This window comes from Macrobrachium rosenbergii, chromosome 27 (assembly GCF_040412425.1).
Source record: "Macrobrachium rosenbergii isolate ZJJX-2024 chromosome 27, ASM4041242v1, whole genome shotgun sequence".
Taxonomy (NCBI): domain Eukaryota; kingdom Metazoa; phylum Arthropoda; class Malacostraca; order Decapoda; family Palaemonidae; genus Macrobrachium; species Macrobrachium rosenbergii.
In genome coordinates this window covers 34,694,991-34,713,708 of record NC_089767.1, presented here as the reverse complement: position 1 = coordinate 34,713,708, position 18,718 = coordinate 34,694,991, and the positions used below count along the sequence as shown (strand labels likewise).

The 18,718-nt window shown below is 36.3% G+C and overlaps 2 protein-coding genes across 13 annotated transcripts in view; one reads left to right on the top strand and one right to left on the bottom strand.

The window, feature by feature from the left end:
* The window catches only part of LOC136853600 (uncharacterized), a 192,795-nt gene that overhangs the window by 16,637 nt on the left and 157,440 nt on the right, over positions 1 to 18,718 (bottom strand). Inside the window, exon 1 of one of the 4 annotated variants that reach the window (XR_010857500.1) lies at positions 3,438 to 3,576. The exons of the other annotated variants lie outside the window; for them this stretch is intronic. The gene's annotated coding sequence lies outside the window, so the exon portion shown is untranslated. Of the gene's footprint in view, positions 1 to 3,437; positions 3,577 to 18,718 lie in introns of those variants that run through there. 4 annotated transcript variants of the gene reach the window in all.
* The window catches only part of LOC136853602 (phosphatidylinositol 3,4,5-trisphosphate 3-phosphatase and dual-specificity protein phosphatase PTEN-like), a 57,850-nt gene continuing 55,259 nt past the window's right edge, over positions 16,128 to 18,718 (top strand). For 4 of the 9 annotated variants that reach the window (XR_010857508.1, XR_010857507.1, XR_010857506.1 and 1 more), the window contains exon 1: positions 16,128 to 16,369. Coding sequence is in view for 4 of the 9 variants with exons in the window: in XM_067129347.1 (XP_066985448.1) it covers positions 16,291 to 16,369 (79 nt within the window). In the remaining 5 variants the exon portion in view is untranslated. The remainder of the gene's footprint in view (positions 16,370 to 18,718) is intronic. The other 5 variants (XM_067129351.1, XM_067129350.1, XR_010857510.1 and 2 more) reach the window with 3 other exon arrangements.

Below are 18,718 nucleotides of genomic sequence, written 5' to 3'. Positions count from 1 at the left end.
AAAGAAGACAGAATGACCTAGCCTAGCAGGACGGGGAACGAACCTTTCGTCTATACTTCCTTTACAGTAACAAAACTTAAATTTGCAGACATGGCTATCACAAGTTACTCTGCCAAAAAGATAGTATGTAATGAATAATACTTCTTTTTGTTGAATAAAAAGGAACCAAAACAGTATCCCACGCCGCGCTGGTTCAATCGCTCCTTTCTTGAACTTTTTACAGCTACGCCTTTGTCTAAACCGTAGTTTCAATCCTCCTCAAGTGTTAACTGCGGTTTCTTCTCAATACACTGATCTTGATTACATTCACAGGCACACTTAGAAACCTTTCTTTCTTATCAAAGCTTATTATTTTGTTGCAAATTCCTCTATCTGCCTGAACTCCCAGCCACTTTTTACGAACGTAATTTACCAAACTTTTACTCATTAATTGTTAATTTTTAAGTATATTCATGAACAGCCTTCTACAGAAAAAGCCTATTTTCTTACATTCAAACATCACAACCCTCAGAGAAACTTTTTTATATTGAATGAATCATATTAACATGGTTAAGTCATTTAATTTCAGTCTCATAATCCTAGGCCTAACATGCGTAACCTTTCACACGTACTTTCAAGTCTACCTGACACGCCAAGGGCAAATCCCTTGCCCTTTATCTCTTCCACACCAAGCATAGACAGTCTTTTTGCCCTTAGCTGTCGTAAGCACATTGCTGCCCTTTCATGCTAAGTGCCATATCATATATTTCCTTTCATACAACTTCCACACAAATATTTAATCCACACAGACTCAATACGAGTATAGACTCGGTAAATGTAAAAGGCTAGGGGTGCCTTCTGCAAAAAAGTACATTGGGAGGCTTGCTGTTGTTTTTAATTTCCGGTATCCTACGCGAGTAATAAAGGACAGGCCTAACAGAAGTGGCTAAATCTTTTATTTAGGGATAATTCTTTCCCATAACAGGTCGATAACCCCTAGCTAGGAGCTCTTTAGGTTTGGGCATGGTGTATAACGCCCTAAGCCTTAGGCCCATGCTAAGGTAAAGCCATTTAAATTATACCAATCTTAGTTTTTATTTTGTTTATCATACCATCTTAATGTTTATTTTGCCTTTGTCCGTTTGTATCTAAATCAAGACAGCCATGTGCTAGCACGGGCTCTTGGCTCTAGAGCAATCCGTGATTCCACCTCAGTAATAGTCATCATAAGTCTACTGACCTAACACTATATATATATATATATATATATATATATATATATATATATATATATATATATATATATATATAATATATATATATATATATATATATATATATATATATATATATATATATATATATATATATATATATATATATATATATATAAAAGCACCAACTTAACATACTTAATATATACAGGAAAATATCTACAAAACAACGAACTTCTTAAGAAATCAGTAGTACCAAGATCAAGGTTTGCAGAGCGGATTATCATTTGAATTTCTGGTGCACGAAGGAAATACCTCATCCCACCTGTTGTAATTACACCGTCTCGCCCAACAGCTGCGCATCGGGAAACGAAGACCCTGCGACTATTAAAGCAGATGTTCCAATCTCTCTCTCTCTCTCTCTCTCTCTCTCTCTCTCTCTCTCTCTCTCTCTCTCTCTCTCTCTCTCTCTCTCTCTCTCAAATGCTTCTCATTTTAAAGAGCTGTTATGTTTTGACTTCCCAGAAGTGCCTGTTTGGGGATTCCATTAGACCTAAGATTTTAACAACTGATTCCTTGTCTCAGAAAAAGGTCATTGTTATATTCTTTTAGCTATCGACTATCTATTTACTTCAGTAACTTCAAAGTTATATAACAACTTGCTCATTATTATGTGAAATTTGTCTAGTTAATTCTCTCTCCTGTGCGAATTGAATTCAGTGTCTGAGAGACTTATCATCGACATATGTTGACAATTCCTCGCGTCATTAAATCTGGATTCTGGTCTGAGAGAGAGAGAGAGAGAGAGAGAGAGAGAGAGAGAGAGAGAGAGAGAGGGAGAGAGAGAGAGGGTGGGTGGGGAGGGGCAGGTGGGATTCTGATATTCCTTGAACTTTATATGGAAATATACACGACACTTTTAAATCGTTTGGATTATTGTATCTTTTCAAATGCAAGCGGATGGTTTAATGCCATACACAGGCTGCTGCTGCTGTGTCTAATAATAATAATAATAATAATAATAATAATAATAATAATAATAATAATATTATTATAATTATAATAATTTAATGCCACTAATATATTCTTTTTCGTGAATAGGGTTTTCAGTGTCAAAGAACGTTAGGCCGATAAGCCTATTGCCAGCTTACGCGGATTTAGTTGCAGAAAAAAATGGCGGTAGCCTACAATCCTTAGTCCCAATCCATGCCAAAACTGTTACTTATTGCCTTACAGCAAACTCATTAAAGGACTTAATACGCCCATAAAGTATTTTCTAAGCTGAATGCTTAAAATTAAGGATGATACAGAACTGTTTAATGCAGCGAATGTGAGAGGTTTACATCACTAAATATGAGACTTTTGTGTGAGCGCAGGGATTAGCTGTGATAAGGCAACATTTCTATTAATGGGTAGTACTTTCAAATTTTACCCATATACTTGTGCATTTTCCAGCTAATGTAATAAATTATGACAAAAAGTAACTACAGTATACTGAGTTAATCTCCGTCATGTAAGCTTTCTTTATTGAAAAATATAATAAGAATAGGTTAGTTTATCATTTCTAACTAATGACATGTCTGTCTGAACAACATATTAACGCATGCACACACACACACTTACACGCACACACACACACATATATATATATATATAATATAATAATAATATAATAATAATAATAATAATAATAATAATAATAATAATAATATCGTACATTAAGTTGTCCGTGCGTTCCGTCACGTCCTTAGGTAAACCATAGCTGTCAAGATTAAATTCTGAACCATATTTGAAGCTTATATATATATATATATATATATATATATATATATATATATATATATATATATATATATATATATACATACATGTATAAGCTACGAATGTCTGATCCTAACAGCAAACCGCTTGCTTCAAATATAGTTCAAAATTTAATCTTGACAGCTTATGGTTTACCTAAGGACGTGACGGAACGCACGGACAACTTAATGTACGATAATTATTATTATATTATCATTATTCTGAAGATGAATAATGAAACAAGAAATAATCAACAAATTAAAACAGATCATGGCTAATACATGGGACTATCGTATAACATGCAGCGTGTTGTCAAATATAGGCCTATAACCAAACAATTCCACAAAAACGACAATGGCATCATAATCGATTAAATAAGTCTGTTAACCAGTTATATTCCATTAACCAGTGACATACATAATAATACCAAAACACACTACTTACGGTTCAATAGGCGTTACCCAGACGATAAAATATACTTTTCACCTCACAGAGTGAAGTAACACTAGGGCGATTTGACAAAGCGTCCAGGTCGATCTTTTACGTGCGACAAACACACATCAAGGAGCGTGGATACCAGGACAGATACTTCCTGTATAGTTATCAGGTGTAGATGTGTATGTGTTATATATATATATATATATATATATATATATATATATATATATATATATATATACATACAGTATGTGTTATACATATATATGTATATATATGAATATATATAATATACAGTACACATATGTGTATGAACAGAAGCCAATTCTGAAATCATATACACAATATGCCTTCAAATGGGAGTTAACCACGTCATACCTCGCTTATTTTGTATCTAATATTCTGTTTTCACGTTTAATTCTCTCTCTCTCTCTCTCTCTCTCTCTCTCTCTCTCTCTCTCTCTCTCTCTCTCTCTCTCTCTCTCTTCGAAACGCTCACTGGTGCGTTAGACTGAACTTCAAAATGGTATTCTATCTGACCTATTGAGAATGACAAAGGTCGAAGGTCCATCATCCATGTTTTCAATGATGTGCATACGAAGCTTGCTCTCTCTCTCTCTCTCTCTCTCTCTCTCTCTCTCTCTCTCTCTCTCTCTCTCTCTCTCTCTCAACTTTAACGTCCCCGATTTCCTGTAATTCGAGACCCAATCATAATCACTCGGTCACAAAGCATCCGCTTTTTTTGGCTTTGATTTTTCTTACTCTAGGCCGATGTTGTCCGCCTATGTACAGGTTGGGTGCTTTCCCTTTAGAGAATTCGCCAAATCCGATACGTTTAACCTGCACTTCTTCTTTAATTTCTCTCCAAGGCGAAATTGTTTGCCATGTCGATCTTTCTGTACCTCTTCCAGCCTCCGCTCTCTCTCTCTCTTCCACCTAGCAATATGCAGAATTCATCTACGTGACACTAGATTTGTAGGAAAATGAATTAGGCCTATGTAACCTTCCCTCCAACGTAAGCCTGGGTCATTACTGTATACTATCGAAATTCTGTGGTGGATTCTGTATCTTTCATCATGAAAACCCGTCACGTGATTTTAGACCTTCACACGTACAAAATCATTTAGAAGTTGTTTAGAAATGCAGCTGGATACAGCTGTATAGTTTCGAAAAAACTCGGCCACACGACCTGAGTTGCACTCAGAATTCAGTTACGGAAGCCTAGACTATATGAATTATTCTGCCAATGAAACCCGTGTCAGGAATTGCCCGCGCAATCTTACATATATAAATCAGTTACAGGAATGTAGTACTAAGTCCTAGGAACAAGTGCATTTTCTTGTTTCATTAAAAAAACAAGCACGTAAAGGTTTTTTTTTTTTTTTTTTTTTTTTTTTTTTTTTACTCCATGCAGTTTCTCGAAGACGTGTGATGATTTTCAAAGTTCCATGGCCATATTTTTTACATTACTCTCACGGAAGCCTTGTTACCCAAAATAGCTCAGGTTTTGCTCGGGAAAATTAACACATTAAGAAAGAACTTTCATTTGGGGAGACTTATTACATTTTAATGTCTGTTGATGTTGCAAAGCATGTGATAATAACTCAGGATCATAAGATTTCTTTTTAAACCACTGTGTACTCTTGAAGGACATTTGATCTGCGGTTATTGTAAGATGGTTTGAAATTATAATCAGAAGACTTGCTCAGGGCCTTAAAGAGCAAGGATTAGCTAACGTACTTTTCCTACACGAATTTTGAGGAAGAAGAAGGCGATATAGGAAGTAGATAGTAATACAAAAAGGAAAATGCATTGATTTCGTGCAAAAATGAAAAGATATAGATAAAAAATGCATTTATCTCAAGTAAAAGTTAAAAGGTATAAGTAAAAACGCACTGATTTCGTGTAAAAATTAAAAGATGTAAGTGAAAAATGCATTTCTTTCGTGTAAAAATAAAATATGTAAGTTTAACAGTGCCAAGAACAGACAAATGCCTGGTGAATACAAATTTAAAACAGTAAAGAGCAACCACTCATACACTAACACTGTAACGCTAACTGTAATACTGTAACTATAGGACTAAAACGTAAAAAGAGACACCGTTAGGAGTATAAAAAATTAAAAAAAAAACTGGATCATAACGACTGTGGCAAAACTGTCACTCACTCAATGAACAGGATTTCCTTCGTGCAACATACGGTACCAGTTACTTCAAGGATTCTCCAGTTTCCCGCCATTAACTTCGGGGGGAGCACGGAATTCCTCAGAAGGAGGTTTTGGCGGGAGAGTTTTACTCGTAGGTGATATAATCCTCCTCCTCCTCTCCCTCTACCTCTACCTCCCCCTCCCTTCCTCTCCCCAGCAACCCCCACCCACAAACCCTCTTCTTCCAAGGCTGTGAGCCTGTGACTGTTCTCTCTGTATGTGGTGAAATGTTCAAGACTGTTCAGTCTTACAATAAGCCTATTTTAAGACTTTCATACTTCTAGTCTTGGAAATAACTTTGAAATAGTCAACTTTACTACTACTACTACTACTACTACTACTACTACTACTACTACTACTAATAATAATAATAATAATAATAATAATAATAATAATAATAATAATAATAATAATAATAATAATAGTAAAGTGAGTCTATAGTTCCAAAAAGCACCACACGGTTATAGATAGTTTTCATATGATTTTCATTTTTAATTTGCTTATTCGCTGTATTTGTAGCTCTATAAAGTTACTTTTTATATAAAAGTCATTCCTCGTTTAATAAAAAACAGAACACCGTTGCCTAGAGACACTTAGTTATTTTTAAATGTCGATGTAATCGCGAAAGTTAAATTTTTTAGTTCTGTTGAGAAAGATGGGTTACCGAGAATGCTGACAATAGCCGTTGCATCATTAGATTACGTAGAGAGATAAATCCCACCTTTTTATTTAGCCTCCGTTGGTCTAGTTCCCTTACCAAAATGAAGAAGATGATGAAGAAGAAGAAGAAGAAAAAGAAGAAAGCCTTTTGCATAAGGTGTAAAAATAAAAAAAAAGCCCCAGAAACAGATGCAAAAACAGAACGTCTTTTGTTGAGAGAGTAAACACATATGTGTTAGTACTAACGCAGTTTGGATTACTTATACATTACGTATGCACTTGCCCGCAACTGTACATACAGGAAGTCCATAAGGCTCAGTATCTACGGCTGATTAATTCTCCTACTCTCTCTGTCTCTCTCGTTGCCTTACATTGTCTCCCGACTACGTCTAAGCTGCGTGCTCTCACCGGCTACTGTTAGCAATTTTCATGCTACTTTGCCAAAGATATTGAACGAGGCTTGCGCGCGCGCGCGCGTGTACATACGCATGAATGTTATAGACTTTCGTCTTATAACTGATTAATACGGGAAACTAGGACCTCACGTCCACCCGTTCTACTGCTCAGATGATGCGAAAGTCACCAGTACCATTTGATATAATATTCCATCCACTCATAACCTGAGCATTATGTGAATATGAGGAATAATCTCATCAATAATTAAGTCATCCACCTGTCTATTTACATCTTCCAACAATACAGTTTCTCTTCAGGAATAGCTTTTGAAGAACAAACAGCTGTGTCAGCCACATACATCTTTGAATGCTCAGCGTAGACTGAACTTCTTGAACCAAAATAAATAAATGAATATATGAATGAAAAAAAAAAGATAAAATTAGGGAGTTTAATCCCTTGAGCATCCTCAGATACTATGACAGAATCCTTATGAAACCTTTGTCGACTTGCCATACACACACACACACTCACACACACACACATATCCTGTGTCGTCTGTCTTGCCATCAACCAAGCACTTTCTAGGTCTCTCCCTGCCCTATCCTTCTGCAATCTAGACTTTCGAACTGTCTCAGTCTAGCCTCAGAATGTAGATTATTATCATAATAATATATGAAATTATACACTTGCGTGTCACACTTAAGGCCACTGCAATACCGTGAAAGTATTAAGTAAACGTAGTACGATTTCACTTTACACAGCTGAGCTCATAGTCTAAGGCTGTAGAGATCCAGCCTGTGGCCATCGTCTGAGCATTGTCCCGTGACGTTCGTTCTCGTTTAAATCGCTTCCTGCAAACAATGGACGTCAGTTAGGAGTAACTGTATCTAAGACAACGGTTGAGGAGTGACTGTATTCCATTTCAGAATGCCTGAGTGATAAAAACGATTACTAAACTTTAGTTTCAACAACAAAAATGGTTGTCAGTGTATGAAGTTTATCGTAGGCTGACGTCTTAGTCCCAAATCGCTCTTTGAAAGTCGATGTAATATCTATCTATCTATCTATCTATCTATCTATCTATCTATCTATCTATCTATCTATCTATCTATATATATATATATATATATATATATATATATATATGTACACACACACACACACACATATATATATATATATATATATATATATATATATATATATATATATATATATATATATATATATATATATATATATATATATATATATATATATAATGTCTGTGTGTGCGTGCGTGCGTGTGGAATGTATATTGCCCAGACATAGCTGTCTTCACGCAATGGCTCTTGGTATTTAGGTCAGCAGGCGGAGTTAGGGTAAGCAAGACCATTTTTTTAATGCTTTCAGTCATGCCCCTCAATGCTATATACAGTATATACTGTATAATACTCTATACGGTACACACTGTAGAATAAACCTGACCAGTTGAACGCAAAGTAAAACGCACCTCTATAGTGAATCCGCTTAGACAAAGCCATTATTCATGTTGTCCAGAAAAGGTAATGGTGGTTTTGTATATGTTTAATAATGTTATCATCTCAAGTATATACAGTATACAAACACAACTACAGTAGTACGATAAGTCTAGGGGAGCTTTGTCTAGCGACTGTACTACTGTATCCTGTAACTTTGCAGACAGCAAAAAAGAAGAAGAAGAAGAGAGAGAAACTCCGGTTTTAACCAGACGTATAAACTTCTCTTATCAGAATTACTCCATCAGGCATGTCTTTAGCAACCTGCTACAAAAAAACAAAAATAATGAATTAATAAATCAATAAATAAATAGATAGATAAATAAGTAAATAAGTAAAAATGAAGCATTTTTAAAATTCATTTTACATTTCAAACTTGCGAAATCAATTACATTCATGTCAAATCTTAGCTCCGCTATCACGACATCGCTCTAGTGAATTTATTGCCCATGAGAGAGAGAGAGAGAGAGAGGATACATTATACATAATACTTCATTGTATATTTCCCTTCTTTGCAGCAAATACACAACGAAATGAGAAGGATAAGAGGATGTTTGTAAACTAATTTGCTCAGTTTCAGAGAGAGAGAGAGAGAGAGAGAGAGAGAGAGAGAGAGAGAGAGAAGACGGTTGGTTGACTCACTCACTCACTCACTGCCTTCGGATTTCCGGGAAGCCAGCAGCAGCAACTCTCCTCCTGCTGTTGTCAAGGGTAGTAGTGGTGGTGCTGCAATAAGCAGCACCTCGTTTGCAGCCTACCCACACTGATGCACCGATGCCCCCAGCGTCTTCTGCCCACCGATACCCCACCCACACGGTTCCCGGTTTCGTCATATAGATTGCCATACCCTTCGTCATCATCAGTGGGCTAGACTTACTCTCGTTCGCTCCTTGATCTAGGGTTTTTTTTATTCTTGAGTCTACAGCCTTCTCTCTCTCTCTCTCTCTCTCTCTCTCTCTCTCTCTCTCTCTCTGAAATTAAGCAGTCAGTGTATGAATATCCTCTGTATATACAATGAACAATATACAATGAAGCATTATGTATAAAAAATATGCTCTAAAGCTCACGTAAGCCACGTTAGTTCCCTAAGCATTGATGCATCATTTTACTAATATATATCTATGCGCAAGCCAGTGCGTATATTAGATTTTATAATCATTTATAAAACTGAAACCACCATCTGTATAACAGTTATGCACAAAATCCATTAAAAGCAAAACAAAAACAAAATCTTTAAATCAAAACAAGACTCCCAGGTTCCTAGTCTCATCATTAAAACAAAACTCTTTGAGAGGTTCTGTAATAATAATAATAATAATAATAATAATAATAATAATAATAATAATAATAATATCTGGGCTTGCTATGACTGAAACAGAAGCAATTATTTGAGTTAGATCAATAAACTTGTTTAGGATCTCATTTGAATAATCCTGCGCAGTAGGTCTAGTTTTAGAACACTGCCCAGTGCTTATGCCTGTAATAATTTTGGCATGGAAGACGCATTGTCAATGACAATAATTATCGATTATTATGATTATATTACTGTTACTCGTAATGTGAATTTCGATGGATACAAACTAAAAATAGTCTTTACAAAATAAACGCTCATGTGGGGAAAGGCTAAATAAATATAAACGCATATAAATAAATATAAAGAAAAGGGAAGTACGTTTAAACATTTACGAAAATAACAAAGAAAAACGAACACGTAAAGATCAATAAAACATTTTCTATGTAAAGAGACAGGAACTGAGAGAATACATGTCAGAACAAAAATGGCGGCAAAATGTAGGTTTACAGATTTACTGCTCTAGACCTACCATGGACGCAGAAGCATTAAATTTATTATCATCCACATTCATTACTTTATAAGTGTTAACAGCTTTATCTATTATATATTATTCTCCCGGTAATGTTGTAATTCCTCTGTAACTCTCGTAACGTTCTGTAATAGGCTGAGCGAGAAAAAAAAAACTGGTAATCTTACCTGTTGCTATGTGAATCGAAAAGCGCTCAGACTTTAATTCTTAGTTTTTTTTTTATCTTTGTTATTTTCTATTTGTTATCTGAAGCTTCCTTCCGACAGCAGTCTCTCCTCTGTTGCTGACGAGGTTGAAAAAACCTAGTCTCCTGACATAGAATGAATCAGCCTAATGTTGAGTTTTTTTTTACCAGCATTTTCTCTAGCGTCAGTCTTCTAGAGGCAGTGACATACAGCTAATTCAGTTATATTAAATGAATATAGATGATTAAGTGCAGGTTATTTTTCACGGGGAGAATAATTTTTAAAATTTTTCAGACGCCAACAAATTGCAGAGGGTCCTTTGTAAAAAAAAAAAAAAAAAAAAACAGGTATCTGGAAAAAAAAAACTGATATTTATCAAAAACTATTTAAAAAAAAAACAGCAAGAGGTATGACACAAAACCTAGATAAAAAGATCGGTCACATATGAGTTATTTGGGGGAGGCCACCTTGTGTGTAGGCCTGTTTCACGAGATATACGCGGCTTTACAGTTATGAGTCATATTCATTAAAATTTAGCTTTTGTCCGAAAGTTGATGACACTGTAAACTTGATTGGATCACACATGATTCTTCGTGGACATTAGCATAGGTGAACCAATATACAACTGCTTAGGTGCAGCTGTTTAGAAGCTGGTTCATCTACACACAAGCACACATATTAAACTTTCTCATACAGTTAGAGGAAACGGTTTAGACTGAAAACTTTGGTATTCATACTCTTGTATACGTATAAACAATGTGTATCTTACATTAATATACACAGAAATACCACTGGTTAGATATAGCTGTTTAGTTATTCATTTACACACAAACACACTTAAAGCGTAAACTTTCTCATACGGTTTAAGGTAACGGTTTAGACTGAATACATCGGTACCCCTACTTGAGCATACGTATATACAACGTATACAGTTGTATACAGTGTATATCTTACACTAATATACACATATACCATTAATTGACAAGATATATCGATGACATAGGCTATGGACAAAAATAGCCTACGGGAACATGTCATTCTTCATCAGAGACTCTCTCAAGGAGCTGGTCGATCAATACACGGAATTAGGGAAGTGCTTGGGACATACTGTCTCTCCATCTATCGATCTATCGATCACCGTATGTTTTTTCTTATTTGTGTAACGTTTTCTGCTTAATTAGCGCTCTCTCTCTCTCTCTCTCTCTCTCTCTCTCTCTCTCTCTCTCTCTCTCTCCATTCCTTCCGTATTTTTGAGGTTTTAGCATAATCAATAACCATTCTCTATGCTTTCCTACTTATTTGTAAGAGCGTTGGTCTAATTTCAGTCACCCCCCCCCCTCTTTCTTTCTCTCTCACATGCACACCTGTTCTTACGCAACATTTTAACAACTCATGACCAGGCCAACTTCTGCTCTCTCTCTCTCTCTCTCTCTCTCTCTCTCTCTCTCTCTCTCTCTCTCTCTCTCTCTCTCTCTTTAATGATAGAGAAATTTGATGCCATAAAAGTAATGCTTAACTAGGAAGAATATAAAAAACTTTATTACATAAATATGAACTAAACACGAATAGCAATGGTCTCATAGCCTAACTTTTGAAGCATTACAAAACACGCCAAGATTTTGTGCGTTTGCGTGTGTATGCGTGCGACTCACGCGCGCGTGTGTGCGTGTGTTAGTAAAAGACAATTATGATACGAAACAACCAAAATTAGATTTAGAATTCTGCAAGATTACAATTTCCGTGGAGTGACAGAGTAGGCCTAAGCCAGTTACTAGACCTACGGCATTTTAAACCAGACAATATCTGGAGTGTTATTTTCGAACGGTTACAATCGATGGATTAATATATGGGATTACAATTGAAATTAATGGAGATTAGGCTTGTGTTCTCAGTGGATTACTGAGATTTCGGGATTTACTCCCAATTATTAAACTCAAATTTTTAATTTTGACTCGAATCTACTCGTAATGTTTTAAATTTCACCTTATTATTATTATTATTATTATTATTATTATTATTATTATTATTATTATTATTATTATTATTATTATTGGGAACGAAACGGGGAAGAGTTAGTTCGTAAATAATAATAATAATAATAATAATAATAATAATAATAATAATAATAATAATAATAATAATAATAATAGGAAATTAAAAAGATTTGAGTACATCAAGTCAGAAAAAATTAGACGGTATGTATCTATATATGTATGTACGTATATATGTATAGGCCACATTCACACCCCATTGTGTCTGTATACCCATTCAAAAAACACACAACAACACACATGTCTTTTTGTGAACAATATAAACACATTTCCCTTTTCTCTCTTTAAAAAGGCTTAGGAGCTGTCCAGACCATATATTGGTTTGGATAACCATCATTGTCTGAGCTTTCTCTCTCTCTCTCTCTCTTTCTGTTTCACTTTCTGTTTCTCTGCCCCTTCTGCTCTCTCTCTCTCTCTCTCTCTCTCTCTCTCTCTCTCTCTCTCTCTCTGTCTATCTCTCTCCTTCTCTCTCTTTTCTTTTTCTCTTTTCTATATGTCTCTCTCTCTCTCTTTTCTTTTTCTCTTTTCTATCTAATTTCCCTATATATCCTCCATCACACTTTCTTGCTCTCTCTCTCTCTCTCTCTCTCTCTCTCTCTCTCTCTCTCTCTGTTTCTCTCTAGTTCTCTCTCTGTTTCTCTCTCTCTCTCTCTCTCTCTCTCTCTCTCTCTCTCTCTCTCTTCACCCCTCTGTTTCTCTGTGTTTCTTTCTCTCTCTCTCTCTCTCTCTCCCCCCCCCCTCTCTCTCTCTCTCTCTCTCTCTCTCTCTCCCTGTAGCAGGATGCAGCTAGACTACAGAATCACACCTTGCAACCATGCTTGTGATAATCACATTACGTAATCTGTCATTACGACGACGTTATCAGAAAACAGAAATGAATTAGGGAATAGACTGATAGACAACACAAAAGACCCATTATTGGAAACCGTATGACGTAATGCCGAAATATTTCCACGTCTCGGAAGTGAAGTCATTCCCAAAAGTAGAATTATGGTTTAGTTATTTTTATATACTTTCAAAAGCAGTTTTGTGGTATTAGATCATTTATAAAATGAAATATGTACACCGGAATAACATTTTTGATGTGGTGGAATTTCCGTCTCATTTATTTTTTTTAAATCAAAATTACGTACACTAGGCCTAATCACGTATGCTTCATATTGCTTAAAAATTTCCTTCTACTCCAAAGATTAACTGGATGAAAAATTATTTTCACTGTAAAAAATAGTTTTTGATAACACTGGCTTGAAAACTGTCAGTAATCTGAGCGTACAAAAGTATGAGATTTAAAAATTTCTGAACCATTTTTATACTGTAATCTTTCATATCAGATTAGCGTCGAAAAAAAAAAGAGAGAAAGATTGAGATAACCAACATTAAATAAAAAGATAAAGAAGGAAGGGAAGATTAGGAAACATGAAAAATCAATAAAGAGAATCAATACAAGTATTCGAGAACAGCCAAGCAAATCAGTGATGGCCTCTGTTAGACCTATATTCTTAGACTTACACACTAGACTTCTATGTTTAGAACTGTACTGTGAAGCCTTACAATCAATACCTTAAAATAAGCTTCCTGGAGACAAGAATATATTTTAATAGTGTGTCTTATGCTATTAGAGTTGTCTAACAGACTAGACAAAAAAAAAAAAGGTGACTAATCAATAGTGCTTTCGTGTTACCTAAAGGGCTATTTCCAAGAACGGTTGAGCGGAATTTGATGAAAATTGGTTAATTTATTACTTTGGGGACCTTCTGGAGACGATTAAGTCATTGGGAAAAATCGATTCAGGGTCCTAAGTAAATAGATGGTTAAGTATAAGTAGATATTTAAATGTAAGTAGATTTTTAAACGCCTCAAATCAAACTGGTTTTCATGCTAATGTCACGATGTCAGCCATATTCAGTTCATGTTGTTTTAATCTTTGTAAAATTTTACTGACTTCATTTTAATATGAGTCATAAAACCTTCATCTCTTAGATTTGAAATGACTAGGCGATTTTGGAAACAGACGAAGTGCCGAGATTTCCGAGAAATCTGAGACATAAAGAGATTAGTGCATAAGTTTTTTAATGGATATGATAGCGATTTTTGTCTATTTTGTGAGAATGGAGAAGCTTTCCTGCTCTTTCACTTTCAACAGTCTTCACAGATTTCAAACCTCCCGTCTCATAGTTCCATTATGTAAATTTTGTATGTTCTAACACCTTCAGTGCCCACAGGAGCAAATATTCTCGACGTACGCCTAAAATTAAAAAAAGAAGAAAAAAAAAAGCAAAAAACCGCAAGGTAAGTTTAACTTCACTTTTTCCAAAGGAAAGTTAAACTTACGCCGGATGCGCTCGTCCCCTTACAATTTCCTCCGGGCGTCAGAAGCCGACGAAGTCGCTCAATTTTCCTTGCGTAATTGCTTACGAAGAACTGTTTCAAAACTCACATAGCGGTAGATGGCTTAGTAATAGAATTGGTTCATCTGTTTGGTTTGAAAATGATGAATATGCATGCATCAGAAAGCAGAACTGATAATTTATTTAAAAAAAGTATCGCCATACATCCCGCCATATCGTCCAAATTGACCGATTTTGTACGCAGTTTCAGGGTATCAGGTGCTAAACAGAAAGGGTACGGTGCAAATGTCTGGCAGGGCTTTCCGCAATGCCACTCCTAAATCAGGCGATTTCATCAGCACGTCGTCAAAACTCGCGTGCATTCTGACTCGTGGTTTGATGCACGTGACTCATGACCTCTCTGAATAAATCGCAGACGGTGCTTAACGTTAGGATTTATAAGTTCGCAATCGAACGCGTGCAGCCACTTGAGGTCAAACTGCGTTCATACGCTGAAGGTGGGCTTCTCGGGTGGGTCATTTCACGTGTCCTCGGTTTGTCATTGTACTTGATTAGTCTTTTGAATAATGAATTATGTTTTACACAATATTAAATCCTATAGAGCATTAACAAAGACATAATATAAAACATTTAAAAACCTGACTCATTTCGAAAGTCACAGAGGCAGGAAGACGATCTATTCGAATAAAAAAACGCTGCTGTTATGAAATCATGGTATTTCAAAAGTAACAGGGCGACTGGTTAACTCGCTTGAGAAATTCCCACGAGAATTAAGAGAATTCCAAGTGAGAATGACGTTGGATATGACTCAATACCTATATATTTTTTCCCGAATCCCGACATTAAACTTTCTTCTTCCGGTGTAATTTTTCTGTCACGATTTCACGATCGAGTACAGAGACACACAGTTATGAATTGTCTAATCGGTGCGAATTATGGTTAAATATTCGCATATTAAGCTCTAATTGACGAATTATATATAATATTTATTAATTTTAAGCGAGAAAAGTCAAATAACTCGATATTAAATAAGGAAGAACCTAATCAAGGCGGACTAGTTGCCCAGGCGGAATGTTTCAGTCTAGTACGCAGTGGTTGGAATGGGGGAAAAAGGCTGCTAGGGGAAAAGTTAAGGATGGCTGCTAGGGGCCGAACAGAACGTTACCAGGCTGATTTGTTTTGACCTAATTTCTATGTGCGCGAGACACGTGTGATATGATGTACGTTTGTTGTTTATTTATAAATCAAATATTAATTAGACTTATAACATACATTCTACTAATTTCTATTAAACCAAAATATCGCCTTTATGCAGCCCGTTTATGTGTTAGGGATAAAATGGGGATTTCTCGATCACGGACTTAATTTTACGAATGCGTTATTTGCCAAATCGTAAAGTGTATGTGAGACTAAGTCTTTTTATAAATAAAATATAATATAAATAAAAGTGGAACGTTGAAAGAAAATAAGCGGAACTCGGTGCCTTCAGCTTTTCTAGGTGCCTTTAGGGAGTTTCTGGACGAGGTGCAGGGGGAAGATGGCCGAGTCGTGTGGGGGGGGAATGAGTGAATGGTGTTGTATATTCAGTAGTAACTCGCTAGTAGTGTAACTAATAGTGCAGTCGTGACTAATAGCGTCGGGCAGGTTTCCTTATAGCCCTCTCATTTGACACGATGAGTAAGGGAATAAGGAATCTAGTGTCAAAGAGGAAGAGAAGATTCAAAGAAGATGGCTACGACCTAGATTTAAGTTGTATCCTTTTTTGACAAACGATTTTTTTTGTAATTTCCACGATTACTTATCCCATTTATTTCTTCACAAATTAACGAGGCCTGTCGCCTGTATGTGATTTGTTATCTGTCCGCATTTAACGAATTTCTCTTCGTGTCCGCCGATTCTTTTTTGAACCCCGTGCTTGGCACCTAGGCCTAGGCGAGAGTGCCAGGGCAAGAGGGTCTTAAGTGCCATTCCAGGTGTGTCAGACGGATGTGTCAGATTCGTGTCAAACGAGTTTGTTGACCCTAGGCCTACTCGCACGTGTCGTGTCGGAAAATGTCCACCGGCCTAGGCTGACTTGGTCTGCTTGGTTTCGACGGGAACTGTGGTCTTGGTTGGCATAGGCCTACCCTAGGCCTAGGCTTTGTAATGTAACCTAGCTTAGGCCTAAGCCTAGGTCCTTTGGGAAGTTGAACAGGCTGGCCTAGCCTAACGTTATGCTTGCCTGTCAGTTGGATGGTGCATCGTAAGGTTAACCTAACCTAGAGGGCCAATGTAACCAAAGTGAGGCCTAGGCTAGGCCTAGGTGTATCTCCTGAGGCAAAGCTGCTATGAATGATTGATTTTGTTAGGCCTATGCTAGGCTAGCATAGGTACGCACTAACTGTCAATCTAGCCTAGAGCAATTGTCGATTGTGCAAGCCTGTCATATAAGGTATAATGATCAAACCTATTCAGAGTATTGCTTTAAATGTCTTATTTATTCAGCAGAATAGGCCTATATCCTAACTAAATGGAATTCAACCTAGGGCACTATATGCCTAACCTGGCCAGGGCTACGTTGTACTTATACCAAGGACGACCCAGTGGGCAGTTGGTTGGATCAACCTACCCAGCATGTTGACAATGGGTGGAAAAGCATTCGCAGCTTTAGGTTGGGTGTTTTGGCAAAATATTAAACCCAAAAAAGTGAACTGTCAAAATTTAAAAATGTTTTGAAAGAACAGAGTAGGCTATATAGCCTGTGTTTGGGTAGCTCTTGTGTTTGTAAGTAGCCTGAGTATGTTTGCCACAAGCCTCATGACATTTCCAGGTTTCTTTCGAGTTTTATTTTGCGATCGATGCATTGTTTGAAGGAAAGTTGTGTAAATTCCTTCATGTTGACAGCAAAGAAACAATGCAGTCAGTTTATTATCAAATGGCAAGTTATAGTTCTCAGTAACACCCTTCTGTTGAAAACTGGTGAAATGTGTGTTTTTGGTAGTGATCGGTATGATTCTGACATGCGTGGTGTACCTGTTAAATAATCATCATCATCTAGGTTTATTTTTCGAGACTGTCGCATCAGATGTCATTTGGTCCACATGACAAGCTCCATTTAATTGGCTTAAAGGAAGGTAAATTTTACAGTTTTTTTAAATATCTTCATGCTCCTGTATGTATTTATGTGGTATTTTTATTACTTTTTTTGTGATTTGTTTTCATATTTGGATAGTTGTTCCTCACATATTTCGATTTCAAAAGTTTTTACTTTATTTTACAGTTGTGTCCATGACCAGTTGCATTTTTTACTCATGTTTATGTTTCTTGATATTTGACATGATCTGTTCCCTGTTTTGTACATTTTGGTAAAGTGTACACTTACACCTGTCCAAATTACAATCCTTTAACCAGTGACCTTTCAGACATTTTCCACAGTATTTATATCTGTGGCCAAATTTCTGGCATTTAAAGCATTGTATTACATGGTATACACTATTTCATGGATTACAACACTAAATGGTCATGTATACAACAAATTATTGTCATGTATTCCACCATTTATATGTAATGTTTCATCTTTGGATTTAGAGTTCATCGTATGTAGCCACGTTTTCTATGTCATTTTCAGCTTTTACTAAATATTTAGGCCTTGGTTCTTATCTTTTATGTATTCTATAATGCTGTTTTAATCATTGTTAGGGATATTTGCTGTCATGATCCATGGGGTCTTTTTTGTTTTTATTACCTTAAATATTTATACCTTCTTTTTTATCCATGAACATAATTTTTGCAGCCTGTAACTTTCTTCTGTCAGAAGACTTAGATATCCTCTTGAGAACATTGATCCACTTTGAAGCGGTGATGGTCTCTGTGACCGTTCGTAGGAACAGGTGATTTTGGGTAGAGTGGATTGATTGGTTAGCTAGCTTCCCAGCATCACCAATTTTTCAGGTTCTGAAAACAGTTGGTATGTCCATGGGCATGATTGGTCTCCAAATTGTTACAGGTGGAACCGTCCTCCTCTTCGGGGTACTGCCCCGGACCACCTGTAGCCCAGTGTAGTACCATCCAGCACAGAGCTTGTAGGTTGCATTCTTGCCTACCTAGATCAGTCAACAGGGT